The sequence below is a fragment of the Artibeus jamaicensis genome, unplaced genomic scaffold, assembly GCF_021234435.1.
Source record: "Artibeus jamaicensis isolate MK-2021 breed Jamaican fruit bat unplaced genomic scaffold, CSHL_Jam_final scaffold_1031, whole genome shotgun sequence".
Lineage (NCBI taxonomy): Eukaryota > Metazoa > Chordata > Mammalia > Chiroptera > Phyllostomidae > Artibeus > Artibeus jamaicensis.
Window position 1 is genome coordinate 5,978,207 of NW_026522026.1, and position 15,648 is coordinate 5,993,854.

The 15,648-nt window shown below is 34.0% G+C and overlaps 1 protein-coding gene across 5 annotated transcripts in view; it reads right to left on the minus strand.

Moving 5' to 3' along the window:
* CNOT6L (CCR4-NOT transcription complex subunit 6 like) overlaps nt 1-15,648 on the minus strand; it is a 91,765-nt gene that overhangs the window by 53,031 nt on the left and 23,086 nt on the right. For all 5 annotated transcript variants that reach the window (XM_037147064.2, XM_037147061.2, XM_037147060.2 and 2 more), the window contains exons 2-4: nt 5,161-5,282; nt 1,798-1,984; nt 208-293 (exon numbers count right to left, since the gene is read on the minus strand). In XM_037147064.2, the coding sequence (XP_037002959.2) occupies nt 208-293; nt 1,798-1,984; nt 5,161-5,272 (385 nt within the window). In that variant the 5' untranslated portion in view covers nt 5,273-5,282. The remainder of the gene's footprint in view (nt 1-207; nt 294-1,797; nt 1,985-5,160; nt 5,283-15,648) is intronic.

Sequence of the window (15,648 nt, forward strand, 5' to 3'; positions counted from 1 at the left end):
ATATAAAAACATAACAAAACATTTCCCCATAAAAGTTTGTTAAAATGATGTCAGCACATTGAAATCCTGAAGTTCAATTCAATATTAAGGAACCACTTTTCTTTCAAGAGAAAGTACTAAAACCTGACCTATATGGTGACTGTCTTTAAAAGACTCAGAATATCTCAGTACTGAATGTTAATGCTACATTTTAAAAAAGTTACTCACCTTTCAAACCTAGAGTTTGTAGCTGGAAAAGCCGACCAAGTTCATAAGGCAAAACCCGTAACAGATTGTTATTTAAAAGCAATTCCCTGTTTAAAAAAAAAAGGCTTTAGCTGAATTTGTCAAGCTTTATTAATATCTACAATTATTTTCTTAATCTTCTCTCCAACATACCTTGAGTGATGTTTACATTCAAAGCACATTTCTATATGCTTATCTAAAACTATTATGTAATACTAAAGTACTACAAAATGTGTAACTGCCACAACTGTTAACAATGTTTCCATAATTTACTCTCATTATCTAGCACAGATTAATAACAGTGTAGGAGTTGTATATCATTTTCAGGGTAAATCTATTCTTTCTCTCTTAGCCAAATGCCTATCATATCAGAGTGACAGGTATTCTTATGGTCCAAAACAACAGATATCCTTGAACCTAGTTTAATTAATAGAAAAAAGTAAGTTTTTTAAAGTTCAGAATTTAACTATTATTATTAGCCAATCACTTGTATCAATTTTTATAACTGATTACAAATATATTACATCAAGATACTATGATGAACAATCACTGACACAGAACATAAACACAAAAAATAGAACATAAGGTAGTATAGCCCTAGCTGGTATAGCTCAGTTGGTTGGAGCATCATCCCATAGACTGAAAGGTTGCAGGTTTGATTCCCCAAGAGGTTTGCAGGTTCGATCCCCAGACGGGATGTATACAAGATGGCAACCAATCAATGTTTCTCTCCCTCTTCCTGCCTCCATCCCTTCCTCTCTCTCTAAAACAATGAAAAAAATGTCCTCATGTGAGAATTAAAAAACACGATAACAACAACATAAGGTAGGACAAATAATAAGATAGCATAGATAAGGTCTCAGTTTATGATTATAAAATTTTGCTCAGACTGTAGAAAAAATACATAGCTTTCTTATTAGATGAGCTCTCTTATTAAAACATATCTTAAAAATAGAAAATGAACAAAAACAATAAAAGGATGATGAGAAACATGATTTTAAAATAATATGTTTAATTTTAAACATAGAGCAAAATTTTTTTCAAAGAATTACTCAGCATATAAATATAGAAAAACAATCCTTGTTTGTATTGGGAATGTTTATAAAAGGTTTTAAGATTGCCAAAAAAATTTCTCATGTGCATTCTTAAAGAACCCTGAAGAACTAAAAACAAATCCATTTATCGGGCTTTAAGATTTCCTTAATAAGTTATATATATATATATTATATAAAACAGAGATATGTTCCTAAAAATCTTACCAACTATTGCTGATTAGTCTTATGGTCATATAGTTGAGCTTAGTCAGTATTTTACAATAGTTCTACCCCACCTCAAGTCTGTCAAAAGAACTTAGTAATACAAGCACATTTTTACCTCAAACCTCCAAATTTAAAAGAAGAAAAAGAAAGGTCAAGGAAGGCCAACTGAAACACTGTGCATGGGCAACTGGTATCACTTGATCTTGGAAACACATATGGAAACCCTACTGCAAGATGAGTAACATCCCATAGTTTTTTTATTTGGTAAATTTAGAATTTCACAAAGTGAGTCATATCTGTAATATTTCCTCACCTGAGAGACACCATGTTTCCTAGTTCTGCTGGTAAACTTCTGAGTTTATTGGATGACAGATCCAGGTAAACCAGATTATGAAGCTTGGCAATATCAGGTGGAATGCGACTAAGGTAATTGTCATTTAGGTGCAGCGCTGTCAAGTGTGTCAATGACCAAAGTGAAGTACTTAAGCTCCGCACTCTACCTAAAAAGCAAAATATTGAAGCATTAAACTCTAGGCCCAAGACAAAGACTGAACTACAAGAACTAAAAAGTAGTAGAAGAGTCTGCAAATATATACAGGTATTTTATCTTTGACATTTAATTTTATATTTAATACCATTTGACTGCAATACCAACACACCTGGCCCTTCTTCAGTTTCAGGACACTTTCACTTGACAACCATTCTTTCTTATGGACCCTTCAAGAATTAAATGAGATGTGGCATAATGAAAAGAATCAAGGTTATCATATGGTCTCAAGGAGAAAGCATGGGCTGAATTGAGCTTTTGTGGTAAGACATCATGAATTTACTTTGAGTCGTAGTCCTAACAAAAGTATTTCTCATATACTCCATAAAAATTAACTGCAAGATTTATCTATGCCTAAATTAATTTACAAACTTAAATAGGCAAGAGTAATTACTACAATATGGAACCAACCTTACATGAGCCAGAAGGAAAACCATTTTACCCCTAAAAGAGACTTCTTCCCCAGCTTTCTGATGTTACAATTATACACTAACTTGGGTTTAATATTATACAGTAAGTAAACATACTAGAAGAAATAGTCACACATTAAGTTTTACAAATCGGCATCTTATAGCTATAGTGGAACATGTACTAGAAAGTCGTAAGACACAGTTCAGAGTCCTGATTTTTACCATTTACTAGCTATATAAGCCTGGGCAAATCACTCAGCCTCAGCTTCTATAAAATGTGATATTTATTATCTAAACAACTTGCATAAAGCTTATTTTATAAACTTTATTTCTTTTAAATTTTTTAAATTGTTGATTATAAATAAAAACATAATAAAAATAATATAAAATAATAAAAGAAAGATATCTTACTAAAGACCACACCATGAGATTATTTTAAATGCTTACTGCAATTTCTGGAATCTTAAGAAATTTGAATTCAAGTCCCAGTTTTGCCATATACTACTTGATTGAGAGTATGTGAGTTACTTAAACTTAAACACTCTGCCTTATGGTTTCCTCACTTGTATATGCCAATGAAAATTATCATTATTAAACTATATCCATTGGATTCTTTCAATCCACTGGACTGAAAAGAATCAATCTCTGTCTGATGTGGCTCAGTGGACTGAGCACTGGCCTGCAAACCAAAGGGCTGCCAGTTCGATTCCCAGTCAGGGCATATGCCTGAGTTGCAGGCCAGGCCCCCAGTAGGGAGTGTATGAGGGGCAACCACACATTGATGTTTCTCTCCCTCTCTTGCTCCCTCCCTTCCTCTCTCTAAAAATAAATAAAATCTTTAAAAAATAATAAATTATAAAAAAAGAAATTATCTTAAAAAAAGAAATAGTGAAATGCAAGTAAAATGATTAACCCACCAAAAAAAGATCATTTTATAAACTTTACAACAGTACAGTGATATTTTAATTATATATTACTTCAAACAACTGATTCTAATTTAAAAAGCAGTAGGAGGTAGAGAGGGCACAAAATCTCAAAAGGAAAGTGTTACTTTTCATGCAGCAATAAACTCAAACTTAGATCTTCTGTTCAGGGTTCTTTCTACCACAGATCCCTTCACGCTATCTACAATATAATTAGGCTTCAAATGACAACTAGGATTTTGCATTTTAATAGGAAAACAAAGTTTTTAAGAGAAATTTATTTCACTTTTACCCAGGGTTTAATTGAGTGGTTCTCAACCAGGGGCAACTTCGATCCCCAAGAGACTCTAGCAATCTGGAGACATTTTGGGTTGTCTAACTAGAGGAGTGCTATGACTTCTAGTGGGCAGAGGCCAGAAATGCTGCCAAACATCCTACAGTGCACAACAACAGCCCACAACCACAGAAGATTGTCTGGCCCTAAGTATCAGCAGTACCAACTTGAGAAATCCTAGGCTAACCTAAATTTATATTCATTCTTTTGATTATCCATCACCTACTCATCCAGTTACCTTTTAGCTAAATGTACAGGTAATTCTTGCTATTGGCAATATAACATGGGTTTAACACTCCCAATGAAAGCCTCCTGGGGAAAAAAACTACATTCTATATATATAATCTGTATTATATTGATTCACAAAAGAAAAAGAGTACTCATATTCTATTTTTAATAAACTTTAAACTTTGTAATAATTTTAGATATACAGAAAAGTTACCAAGATAATACAGAGTTCCTGTATACTCACCTAATTTTCCCTAATATTAACATCTTATCTTACGATGGTATATTTGTCAAAACTAGAACTAACACTGTTAAATTACTATTAACTAATTTAATTTGGATTTCACCCATTTTTACAATTTTGGGTTCCAGGATTCAATTTTGCATTTAGTCATTCTGTCTCTTTAGTCTTTTCTAGTCTATAACACTTTCTCATCCTTTCCTTGTTTTTCTGACCTTGACAATTTTGAGGACTACTAATTAGGTATTTTGCAGAAAGTCCTTCAGTTCAGTTTATTATGTTTCTCACTATTAGACTGAGTTTATGAATTTTTAGAAATCACATTCAATTTTACCAAATCCTAAGTATGTAAGGCCATATAATAGTTATCACATGTGTTGAAATAAACAGCCTCTAGCTTTCCTACTCTACCAACATTGTGATGATAGGAGGATCATAAAGGTTTCAACTTACAAAAATAGTAACTGCAAAAGCCAAAGCAAAATCTATTATGTCAAAAAACCTGATTTTAGCCCTGACTGATGTAGCTCAGTTGGTTGGGTATCATCCTGCAAAGCAAAAGGTCGCTGGTTTGATTCCCAGTCAAGGCACATGCATGAGTTGCAGGTCAAGTCCCCAGTCCAGTTGGGGGTGTGTGTGTGCGAGAGGCCACCAATTAAACTGATGTTTCTCTCTCACATCCCTCTCACATCGGTGTTTCTCTCCCTTTCTTTCTAAGAATAAACAAATAGAAACCTAAAAAGTTTTTGAAAAGAAAACTGATTTTACTTAGAAAATGGACTCCTAATGTCTTCAATTCCAGATGCTAACTCTGGCTCAAGGTATTTTATGAACAAATATAGATAGATTAGTTATAGATAAAATAGATAAACATTGATATCTCAGTATAGTTTCTTGATTGTTTCATCTAATTCAAAATGTGCAAAATAAAAAATATAACAATACAACTCTTGTTCATTCTACCCTGAATTAAATTCTTCAGATTCTACTCACCCGAGATTTCTAATTCTGCCCAGTGAGATTTTTTCCCATTGGCTACCTCCTCTGCTGACATGATGGTATAAATTTTGCGAGGATCTGGAGGATCATATTTTTCCTTTGGCATCCCTATTAGTCTGTAAAAAAAGAGAAAAAATCCTTAGAGTCTTATAGGAAGAAGAGAGGAAAATAGGATACTCAGTTTTCTTTTGTTGTTTCCCCCTTGCCAGGCTACTAAATGATTTTATACCACAAATTCTCACTAGAAGAAAAATATGTCTGCAGTATGCTACATTCTTGCAGGAATTCAGTCAAAGATTCACAGGGGAAAATTCAAACAAGAAGTGACACTGGACTTCACAATGAACATTGCGGTTGCTTCCAAACATTCATTCCATCCATTATCCGTCATTTAGCTGCCTTGCTGCCAACACAGACTGACCCTATACCAGTTTTATCAATGGACTCTGACTAGTCTCAAAGAATCAGGATAATCCTATCCTTCTTGCCTCAGTGATATTCGGATATCCCATACCTCAAACTACCAGCACATGACATTCCCCTAGTCACATAAATTAATTCAGAAGTATCTAACAATCGCTAGGCTTGAAACTCTTCTATGTTTATGGGAGAAGCAGGTCCCTCTCTCCCGCTGATCATAAATGATCAAATTGCTATTGGCAGCCATCCAACAACTATAAGGGAAGCCAGCCATAGAAGTCAGAGTCTACAAAGTACAGGAAGAAAGCCAGATTTCCTCACCATTCCAGACCTGTAGTACTTCCAGACACTGTTTTGTTTTGTTTTTGGATTTGCAAAACAATACATTTTGCTTATTGTTTACACTAGTTTGAGTTGTGTTTTCTATTATTTGCAATCAAAAGCTTACTAATTAGGATGATCATATATCTGGATTTACATGGGCCAGGCTTAGTTTATATCTGTTGTTCTTAGATAATGTCAGTCCTTTTCACTCACAAAAGTGTCAGATTTGGATGATGAGTTTACATGGCCACCCTCACTGAAACCAATATCTCACAGTCTTTGTGTAATTAACAAAATAACCACTGAACAATCAAAAGTGGTGATCAAGTGGACATAAAACTCCTCTAGTGTCCATGTATGAAACAGATGACAAATGGCTCTTAAAGTAACCATTAAAGGGGTCCAATACAAGATTACCATTTGGTAACTGGTAGAAAATAAAATCCAGTTCAGATCTAACAAGAATAGTAAATAACAAAGTTCTAAACCTAATTAAACTCCTGCATGCTGTCAGTAAATTACCTTATAGTATCTACAATTGATTCTTTGCTCATACTTTAATATACACACACAACACATACACACAAAAAAGTGTCTAAATCTGGAAGTGTTTCTAAGTAGAGTTCAGAATTTGTATCTCAATGGAAGAGTTACTTTCATGCGGTATGAAATTTGTTATAAAAAGAGAAAAGAAATTACAGGTATTCTGTCATGTCTCAAGAAATCAAAGCAAGTTTATGAGTATAATTAGAGTTTCCCATACCATAATTTGCCCTCTTACTTCCATAGTTAAAAACAGCCATTCTATCACTCTTCCTAAAAGGGGCAAAGAGAAAGTTTTCCAGATTCATTGATCTCTTATAGTAATTAGCTTCCAAATTTCCAGGTTAATTAACATCTTTCTGCTTTAATTTTATCATACAACTTGGGTGATAGTAAATCGTATTTTATTTCCCATAACTGTCCCAGATCTTCAAACAGAACAAAGAAAAAGATCATTTTCTACATGGAAAAAAATTTATTTCTACCACATTCAACCTATGTAAAATACCTCTGAAAATAAAATTTTTAAATAACAAGGTTTTCAGAATTTTCTACTGTGTACAACAAAGCATGTGTCTCTGAGTACCTCTGCATACTAATAAAGAGTCTACAAAAACATAAGATCAAAGCCATGATCAAAGCTAAATCAAACAGATCCAAATCCAAAGACATGCTATAAATCCATTACCTACAATGAGGATGAATAAAAAACAAATACTACAAAATTTGCAAAAACGTATGTTTCATTAATTTACTCAATCATTCTTATAAAGTATAATGCATAGGATTAGAGGCCAATTTAATTTGGCTGTTTTAATCATGGGCTCTCACTAGATGACAAGTTTCTTAAGGAGACTGTGAGTTATTTCTGTGTGGACGCATATCCCTTTTATATCTCTACGCAGTTCCTTCCACATAGTAGGCACTTAATATGTATTTATGGAATGATTATGTTTTATAATCCTGAAATATACCATCTTCCAACCACCCTTCCCATCTCAGAGCCAATTAACAATCAATGTTTTTCTAAAAATTAACCTCAAGAAATGGTAATAAATCCACGTGTTCAACTTCCCTAAGTATTTTAAAAACCTCTTTTGGCCCTCTATTTGTAATCATCAAACAGTTTCTATATAAAACTATATATTTTTAATATTTCACAAGTTTCAACCTTTGTAAGTCCGTTAAAATTTATAAATGTTTCTGCAAAACAGATCCGTAACATGTTTACCAATATTCCTACAATATGTAAAAACCAAAGTAGTATTAATATTGTCACATAAAGGGTCAGAGGTCTTTTTCGATCTGATTAGGAAGCCCATAAAAATACAAGTTACTTATCTAGATTTGGATTGTCTGACTGAAGCTAAAACATTTTTCACTTGGATCAACTAAGTACTTTAATAGAATCTATACTTCCAGCAATCACTACTGTCCCAAACATGCGATTTTCAAAGTGCTACTAACAACTTGGAGAACTCAAATTTAGAAAATTGGTATTATTGACTCCTTCTATTCAGTTTTATTTTTCTCTCCCATTCCTCAGTATCAACCCCCTTGGAGACATACCACAAAAACCTACTTTAAAATAACTTAAAATATAAAATAATAAGCAAAGCTAATTTAAATCTCTAAATGTTACACTGATATATGGTTTCTCATATATAGGTCATTCAAAGGCTTAATGACTGAGTGACAGATTCACTGTTTTATCCACGAAATTGAAATGTTTTATTTTGGAAAGCATTAACAGTTACTTCCTTTCCTATCTTCTTTTTCAAACTTATGAAATGGAAGAAGTTTTTTTTCTTTACCATTTGAAAAAAGTTTATTTAATACTGGATAAAAATATACTGCCTTACCTCTAAAAAAGATAACTAAATAACTAGGAGGGCTTCCAAGCATCTCCATCCTTCTCTGCTTTCCAGGATGAGAAATATTTTTCTTTGTTCATTATTGTTTTTTTATTTTTCAATTACAGTCTATATTCAATATTATTTTCTATTAGTTTCAAATATACAGCATAGGGTTAAACAATCATATACTTTACAAAGTGGCACCCAATATTTCAAGTACCCACTTGCCACTGTACATAGTTATTATGATATTATTGACTATTATTCCCTGTGCTGTACCCTACATCCCCATGACTATTTTGTGACGGCCAATTTATACTTTTTAATCCTTTCACCTTTTACATCCAGCCCCAAATCCCCTTCCCTCTGGCAAATACCTGTCTGATCTTTGTATCTATGAGTCTGTTTCTATTTTGTTCAATCGTTTATTTGAATGAACGAAAGAAAAACCTGAAAGCAGGTTTTTGAATTAGTTTTTCTAAGTTTCTAATTTCTACATCGTACATTAGTTCCCAAAGGGTCCTTCCATTACATCAACCTGATTTATACTGGGGATCCTGATCACATAACAAAATAAACTAAAAGCCTCTTCTCAACACAACCTTTTAAACTTCCCAGTCTTTGACCCCATTTCAACACTATAAAAAATACTCCACAGAGCCCTCCAAATACTAACCACATAAGCTTCTTTGAAAATCTACTCTCCTTCATTCCTTGGACCTTAGCCTATCACTTACACAGGCCTCCTAGATTCTAGCACAAAATTCCTGAGAGTAAGCATCAGTCCTGAAAAAAACCTGAACATCTCCTACTTCTTAGTTCCTACACAAACTATTCTGAAAATAAACAAGTTTTTTTTTTCCATGACTGAAGGAGCCCTGGGAAAATTTAAGTTGGGAATTTTCAAAACCAAAATAAAATACAAGATAACTACATAACATGCTGTTTCAATGAATAGCATATTAAAAAATATATATGAAATAGAGCCAAATATACTACTGTTAAAAAATCTCAAACTCAGGTTTCTTATCTGGGGCTAGGAAAATAATGCATCATAACTAACTCTCTCCCCTATAAAAATATAATAATAATCTGAGCCAAATCAGAGCAGTCTGTCAAAGGTTACAACTATACTCTCAATATTGGTCATCTGAAGCAGTTGACTGAAAAAGGTCTACAGCAGGGTCTACAGTGTATATAAAGACAGAAGTACTTATGGTGTTAAACCACGGTTTCCCTCTCAGCACCCTATTTTCAGCACAATTCAAATTATTTCATTTTTAATTATTTTTATTAATTACAGTCTAAAATTAACATTATTTTGTTATTAGTTTCAGGTTTATAGCATAGTGGTTAAACAATCATATACTTTACAAAGTGTAAACTTTTCCAGTACCCATCATACAACGTTTTTACAATATGGACTATATTTCTTCTGCTGTACTTTACACCCCCATGACTATTTTGTAACTACCGAGTTGTATTTTTTAATCTTGTGGCCTATTTCACCCAGTCCTCCAAAGCTGACCCCTCTCGCAACCATGTGTCTGTTCTCTGTATCTATGAGTCTGTTTAATTTTGTTTGTTTACACTGTAATTTTTTAATTTATTTTTTTATTGCTGTTCAAACACAGTTGTTTCCACTTTCTCCACCACCACCTTCTCCTGCCCCACCCACCCCTATCTCCCAGCCTCAATCCTACCCCCTTTTGGCTTTGTCCATGGGTCTTTTCCATGTTCCTTGACAAACCTTCCCCTTCTTTCCCCTGTCATCCCACTCCCCACTCCCCTCTGGTTACTGTCAGTTTGTTCTTTATTTCAATGTCTCTGGTTATATTATACTTGCTTGTTTGTTTTGTTGATTAGGTTCCACTAATTGGTGAGATCATATGATATTTGTTATTTAGATTTCACATATAAGTGAAATCATTTGGTATTTGTCTTTCCCTGACTGACTTATTTCATTTAACATAATACTCTCTAAGTCTGTCCAAACTGTCCCAAATGGTAAGATTTCATTCCCTTTTTATAAATAACAATATTCCATTGTATATATACCACAGCTTTTTTATCCACTCATCCATTGATGGGCACTTGGGCTGCTTCCATATCTTGGCTATTGTAAATAATATTGCAATGAATATAGGGGCACATATTCATTTTAAATTCAGACTAAGAAAGAGAGGATGCTAAAACCATCAAAGACTGCTTCATTATGAATCAGAAACTTCTAACTCAATGAATCCAACTATAAAATACAAATCATTAGAATAGACTTATTTCCATGGAAATAGTAACTGATCATCTCAACAGTAGTTTGCAATCTTAAGCAGAGATACAAATGCTGCCAGAGTTCCCCAAGCTGGAAGAAGACAAAATTAAGCCTAAATTAGAAATTTCTGCTTACATTTTAGAGCAAAAGGTCAATGACATTATATCTTTACACATTCTCAGATAAATCTGTCTTCCATTAACATTTATTCCCAAAGGTTATGGAACTCATTATTTTTTCACTTACTCAACACCCACCTTTACTAACATACATTGTTCCCATTTGGTCTTAACCATTAAAATAATTTTCTTTCTTTTTTTTTTAAAGATTTTATTTATTTATCTTTAGAGGGGAAAGGAAGAAGAGAGGGAGAGAACTGGCCTGCAACCCAGGCATGTGCCCTGACTGGGAATCGAACAGTGGTTGCTTGGTTCCCAGGCCCGCGCTCAATCCACTGAGCTACACCAGCCAGGCAAAATAATTTTCCTTTCTGAGAAAATACATCTAAGTTTACCTCCTTTAATAAAGCAAAACAACCCTACACTGCAGCATTTATAAAGTTTCTATTTCTTCATTAATATTTACTTTTAACTATACACAACTATGAATCATCATAAATGTCATAAAAATATTTTTACCTTTCCTGAATGGGCTCATCAGCTGATAATTAAAAAACAGCACCTAGCAAATCACACTGCATATAGTAAGACCATAAAGACTGGTGGCAACTAAAGCTTAGAAGACACCCTGAGATAAATAACAATTTCACTAGTATTCCCACTCTACTTCTGTACCAAGAGCCTCTAGATAGCACTTGTCTTCAATGACATATTCAACTCAAGTCCATAAATGAAACATTGAAAAAGAACCCCAAAGTTTTCATGTTATCTCCTAATTTGTCACCACTCTAAACAAAAGGAAACCCATGTTTTATGATGATAAAGTTACACATCATTGTGGAAAAAAACCCATAATATTCAGATTTTTGGAATTCCATGTTTCTGATCAGTTTAATATTTATTCAACAAATATTTTTTGCAGACACACTATCATGTACTATACCAAACAGTAGGACTTCAACAGTGAACAAGATGAACAACATCCTTGCCCTTTGTGTAGTTTACCCCACTAATCATATAATACCTCGGACTGACAAGGATGCTGCATACAACCTCCCAATATACTTGTGTGGATTTTTACACACTCACTCACATACATACACACACTCATATTTTGCTGGTGGTAAAATGAAAATGGTACCACCACTTTGAAAAACAGTTTGGTTGTTTCTCATTAAGTTACAAATAGCACACATGCAAGTTAGCAATCTCATTTTTAGATAGTTTCCCTAACAAAAAAATAACATGATCACACACAGACTTGTACATAAATGTATACAGCAACTTTATTCTTAATCACCCAAAACTGGGAACAACTTAAATGTCCTCTCACTGATGATCAGATAAACTATGGTTCAGCCATACAATGAAATACTACTCAGCAATAAAAAGGACTGAACTACTGATCCACACAACATGGAAAATGTAAAATGAATTAAGCTAAATCAAAAGACATCTAGGTTGCTTCCAAGTTTTAGTAATTATGAAGAAAGATGCTATAAACATTCACGTGAAAGTTTTTGTGTGACATATGTTTTCAATTCATTTGAGCAAATACAAAGGAGTATGATTAATGGTTGGATCATATGATAAGACTGTTGAGTTTTATACGAAATTGCCAAAGAGTCTTCCAAAGTGGCTGTACCATTTTGCATTCCCATTAGTAATGAAAGAGTTCCTGTTCTGGCAGGTATGGCTGGGTGTTGTCTTGCAAACTGAAAAGGTGGTGGGTTTGATTCCCAGTCAGGACATGTGCCTAGGTTGTGGGTTCAGTCCCAATTGGGGCACATAAGAAAGGCAACCGATAAATGCTTCTCTTTCACATTGTTGTTTCTCCCCTCCCCCGTCACCTCCTCCTCTCTCTAATTAAAACATTTTTTAAGAATTTCAAAAGAAAACAATTCCTGCTGCTCCACATCCTTGTCAGCATTTGGTATTTTCAATAGATGTGTAGTATTTTGTTATTATTTTTCAATTAAAACTTTTATCTTTAAATTACAAATCTTAAAGGCATTTGAACATATATTTGAAGATATAGGCAGATCTTTCACATTTTAAAAAGTAATCTTTGCCATATTCTGATAATAACCTAACATGTCATCAATACTGAGAAAGGCATATACATACTACTTACAGACATCTGGAAATTACCTAGATAAATAACAATCTTATACTATAAAAATGAAAAGATTAATAAAATGATAAACAGGCCCTGGCTGGTGTAGCTCAGTGGATTGAGCATGGGCCTGCAAACTACACGGTCGAGGTTTGATTCCCAGTCAGGGCACATGCCTGGGTTGCAGGCCAGTTCCCAGCAGGGGACACATGAGAGGCAACCATACATTGATATTTTTCTCCTTCTCTCCTTCCCTTCCTCTCTAAAGATAAATAAATAAAAATCTCAAAAAATAAATTAATAAATAATAAAATGATAAACAAAATTCTGCCAATAAAGGTAATTTAAAAATACTTAGATTTACAAAATTAATGAGTTATAGAAAAATCTGTGACCATTTAAATATCTGTATTTTCTTTGATCAAAGGCAATATATTTAAACCTTTTTGTGGAATGTTTAGTTATTTTAAGCTTAAAACTATATATGTGTACTATGGCATGATTCCCCTAAGGGTTATTCATCTGTTGCATCAATAATATTTTTCTTAAGTTTTTTCCATGTTCTGATTAAGGAAATTAAACTGATTTTGCTTGGGTATTAATTTAAAATATAAATGTAGGATATTTTTCTTCTGTAAGTCACTCATTTACACATAAGAATACTTTAAAAATCATTTGGTATTATGAAAATACTATGATAAGGCAAACTATATCAAAGAAAATAAATATTTTTAATTTATGGATTACAAATCATATTGTTCCCAGAAAATATACACATACATACATATATCTGACTGCATAAAGATTATATTCAAAAGCATGTTTTAAGAACTTACTATAAGTAATATTTTATACTGTATTTGTTCTTTTGTTTTTCAATAATTTTAGTTAAAATAGAATACCCTGGGTTACTATTTTTTTTAAGAGCCTAAAGTTCCCTTATGACTGCCTAAAGACAATGAACTTCCTCCAAGCAATAATTTCCTTTCTTGGCATAGGAAATATTTGTTTTCCCAACTACCTCTGAACATATCGTAACAAGCGAAATCAGTACAATATGTGATTCTCTGTCTTTTTGAAACCAAAGAGCAATGACATACAAAAAAAAAAGTTTAGGTCTGGGTGTTATCCTCTGAAAACTTACCCAGATGCCTAAATCCATAGAACCTACTACACAGGCAAGAAAGAATTTTTTTAAGCTATCAGTTTGAACAGTCATCAATAAAAGATGCTCTATTGACCAACCCCAGTAGCAGCAACTAAATCAAACAACTATACTAAAGTGAAAGTATGAGAAAGATCTATTGAATAAAACTAATGGCAGTCTAAAATGTAAGAGCTGATTAGTAAGGCTTATTCAAAGAAACACTAAAATAACAAGTCACAGTCTCCTAACACAGTACACACTAAAGTCCCCTCTAAAAACGTAGCTCTTGCCCTGGCTGGTGTAGCTCAGTGGACTGAGCACGGGCCTACAAACCAAAGGATCGCAGTTCCATTCCCAGTCAGGACAGATGCCTGGGTTGCAGGCCAGTTCCCAGCAGGGGACCCATGAGAGGCAACCATACTTTGGTATTTCTCTCCCTCTCTCCTTCCCTCCCCCTCTAAAGATAAATAAATAAAGTCTTTAAAAAGTAAAAGTAAAAAAAAAATGTAGCTCTCAACCAGGTATGATTTTTGCCCCTCAGGACATTTGGCAATGTCTAGACATTTTTAGTTGTTATGACTTGAGGGAATGGTGCTAACTGCAAGTAGTTAAGTAGAAGTCATGGATGCTGCTAAACATCCTACAATGCTCTTGACAGGCCATCAATCACAAGAAATATCTTGCTCAAAATGTCAATAGTTCCAATGTTGATAATTCCTGCACAAAAATGATATAAGCATAAGTCCAGAGTACCTGTTAAATGAGTGATCAGAAAGTCAAGTACACTGGGAAAATTATATGATACAGGGAAAGGGGAAAAGGTATGAATTCCATATGCCCACAAATTCTTGACTAAAGAAGACATCCTGGCCAATTAAAATTGTCTCTAGGTGCTAGGACAAGCAGATAGGTATTCCACCAAAGGCTGAGCATCTCAGCAACTTCAAAATGGAGACAAACAACAGGTTGTAACTACCATTTGATTAGCACCAACCATATTAAAACATTATCCATAGTGTTTTACATGTATTAATTCACTTAGAAATCACAACTATGGTAAGTTGTAAGTATTTTAATTAACTGTATTTTAGAAAAGTACAAGGAACTTATTTCTAGTTACATGGCTAGTGGCTGGCAGACCTGGGATTTAACCCAGGTAGTGTGATTTGATAGTCCCAGTCTTACCCAATATACCAAGGAGGTCAAACTCATTTTCACTGGGAGGCCACATCAGCCTCGTGGCTACCTTCAAAGGGTCAAATGTAATTTTAAGACTGTATAAATGTCACTACTCCTTAACTAGGGGCAAGAAGCTCGGCACTGCCGCCAGGTAGAAACAAGGTGCCAGGTCAGATAAAACAAGGTGGAGGGCCAGATTTGGCCCATGGGCCTTGTGTTTGCCCCCTGTGCCATACTGCCTCACATGTCAGACCTGGAAAAGTCTGAGGACAGAGCAGGAAAATGAAAAGAAACTTCACCAAAACTCCGGGCCTGGTCCTGAGGATTAAGCAGCAGCTATCAATTCCTAGGTGTTGGGTAGGGGAACTGAGAAAGACACAGCTAATGTAACTAACTACAGAAACTGCTCAGTATCAGAAGACAGATAAGCTCTCTGGTGGGGAAAAGTATGGGAGTGTATATGTGTGATTAATTATGAATTTTACTAAAATAAAGCATGTATCACA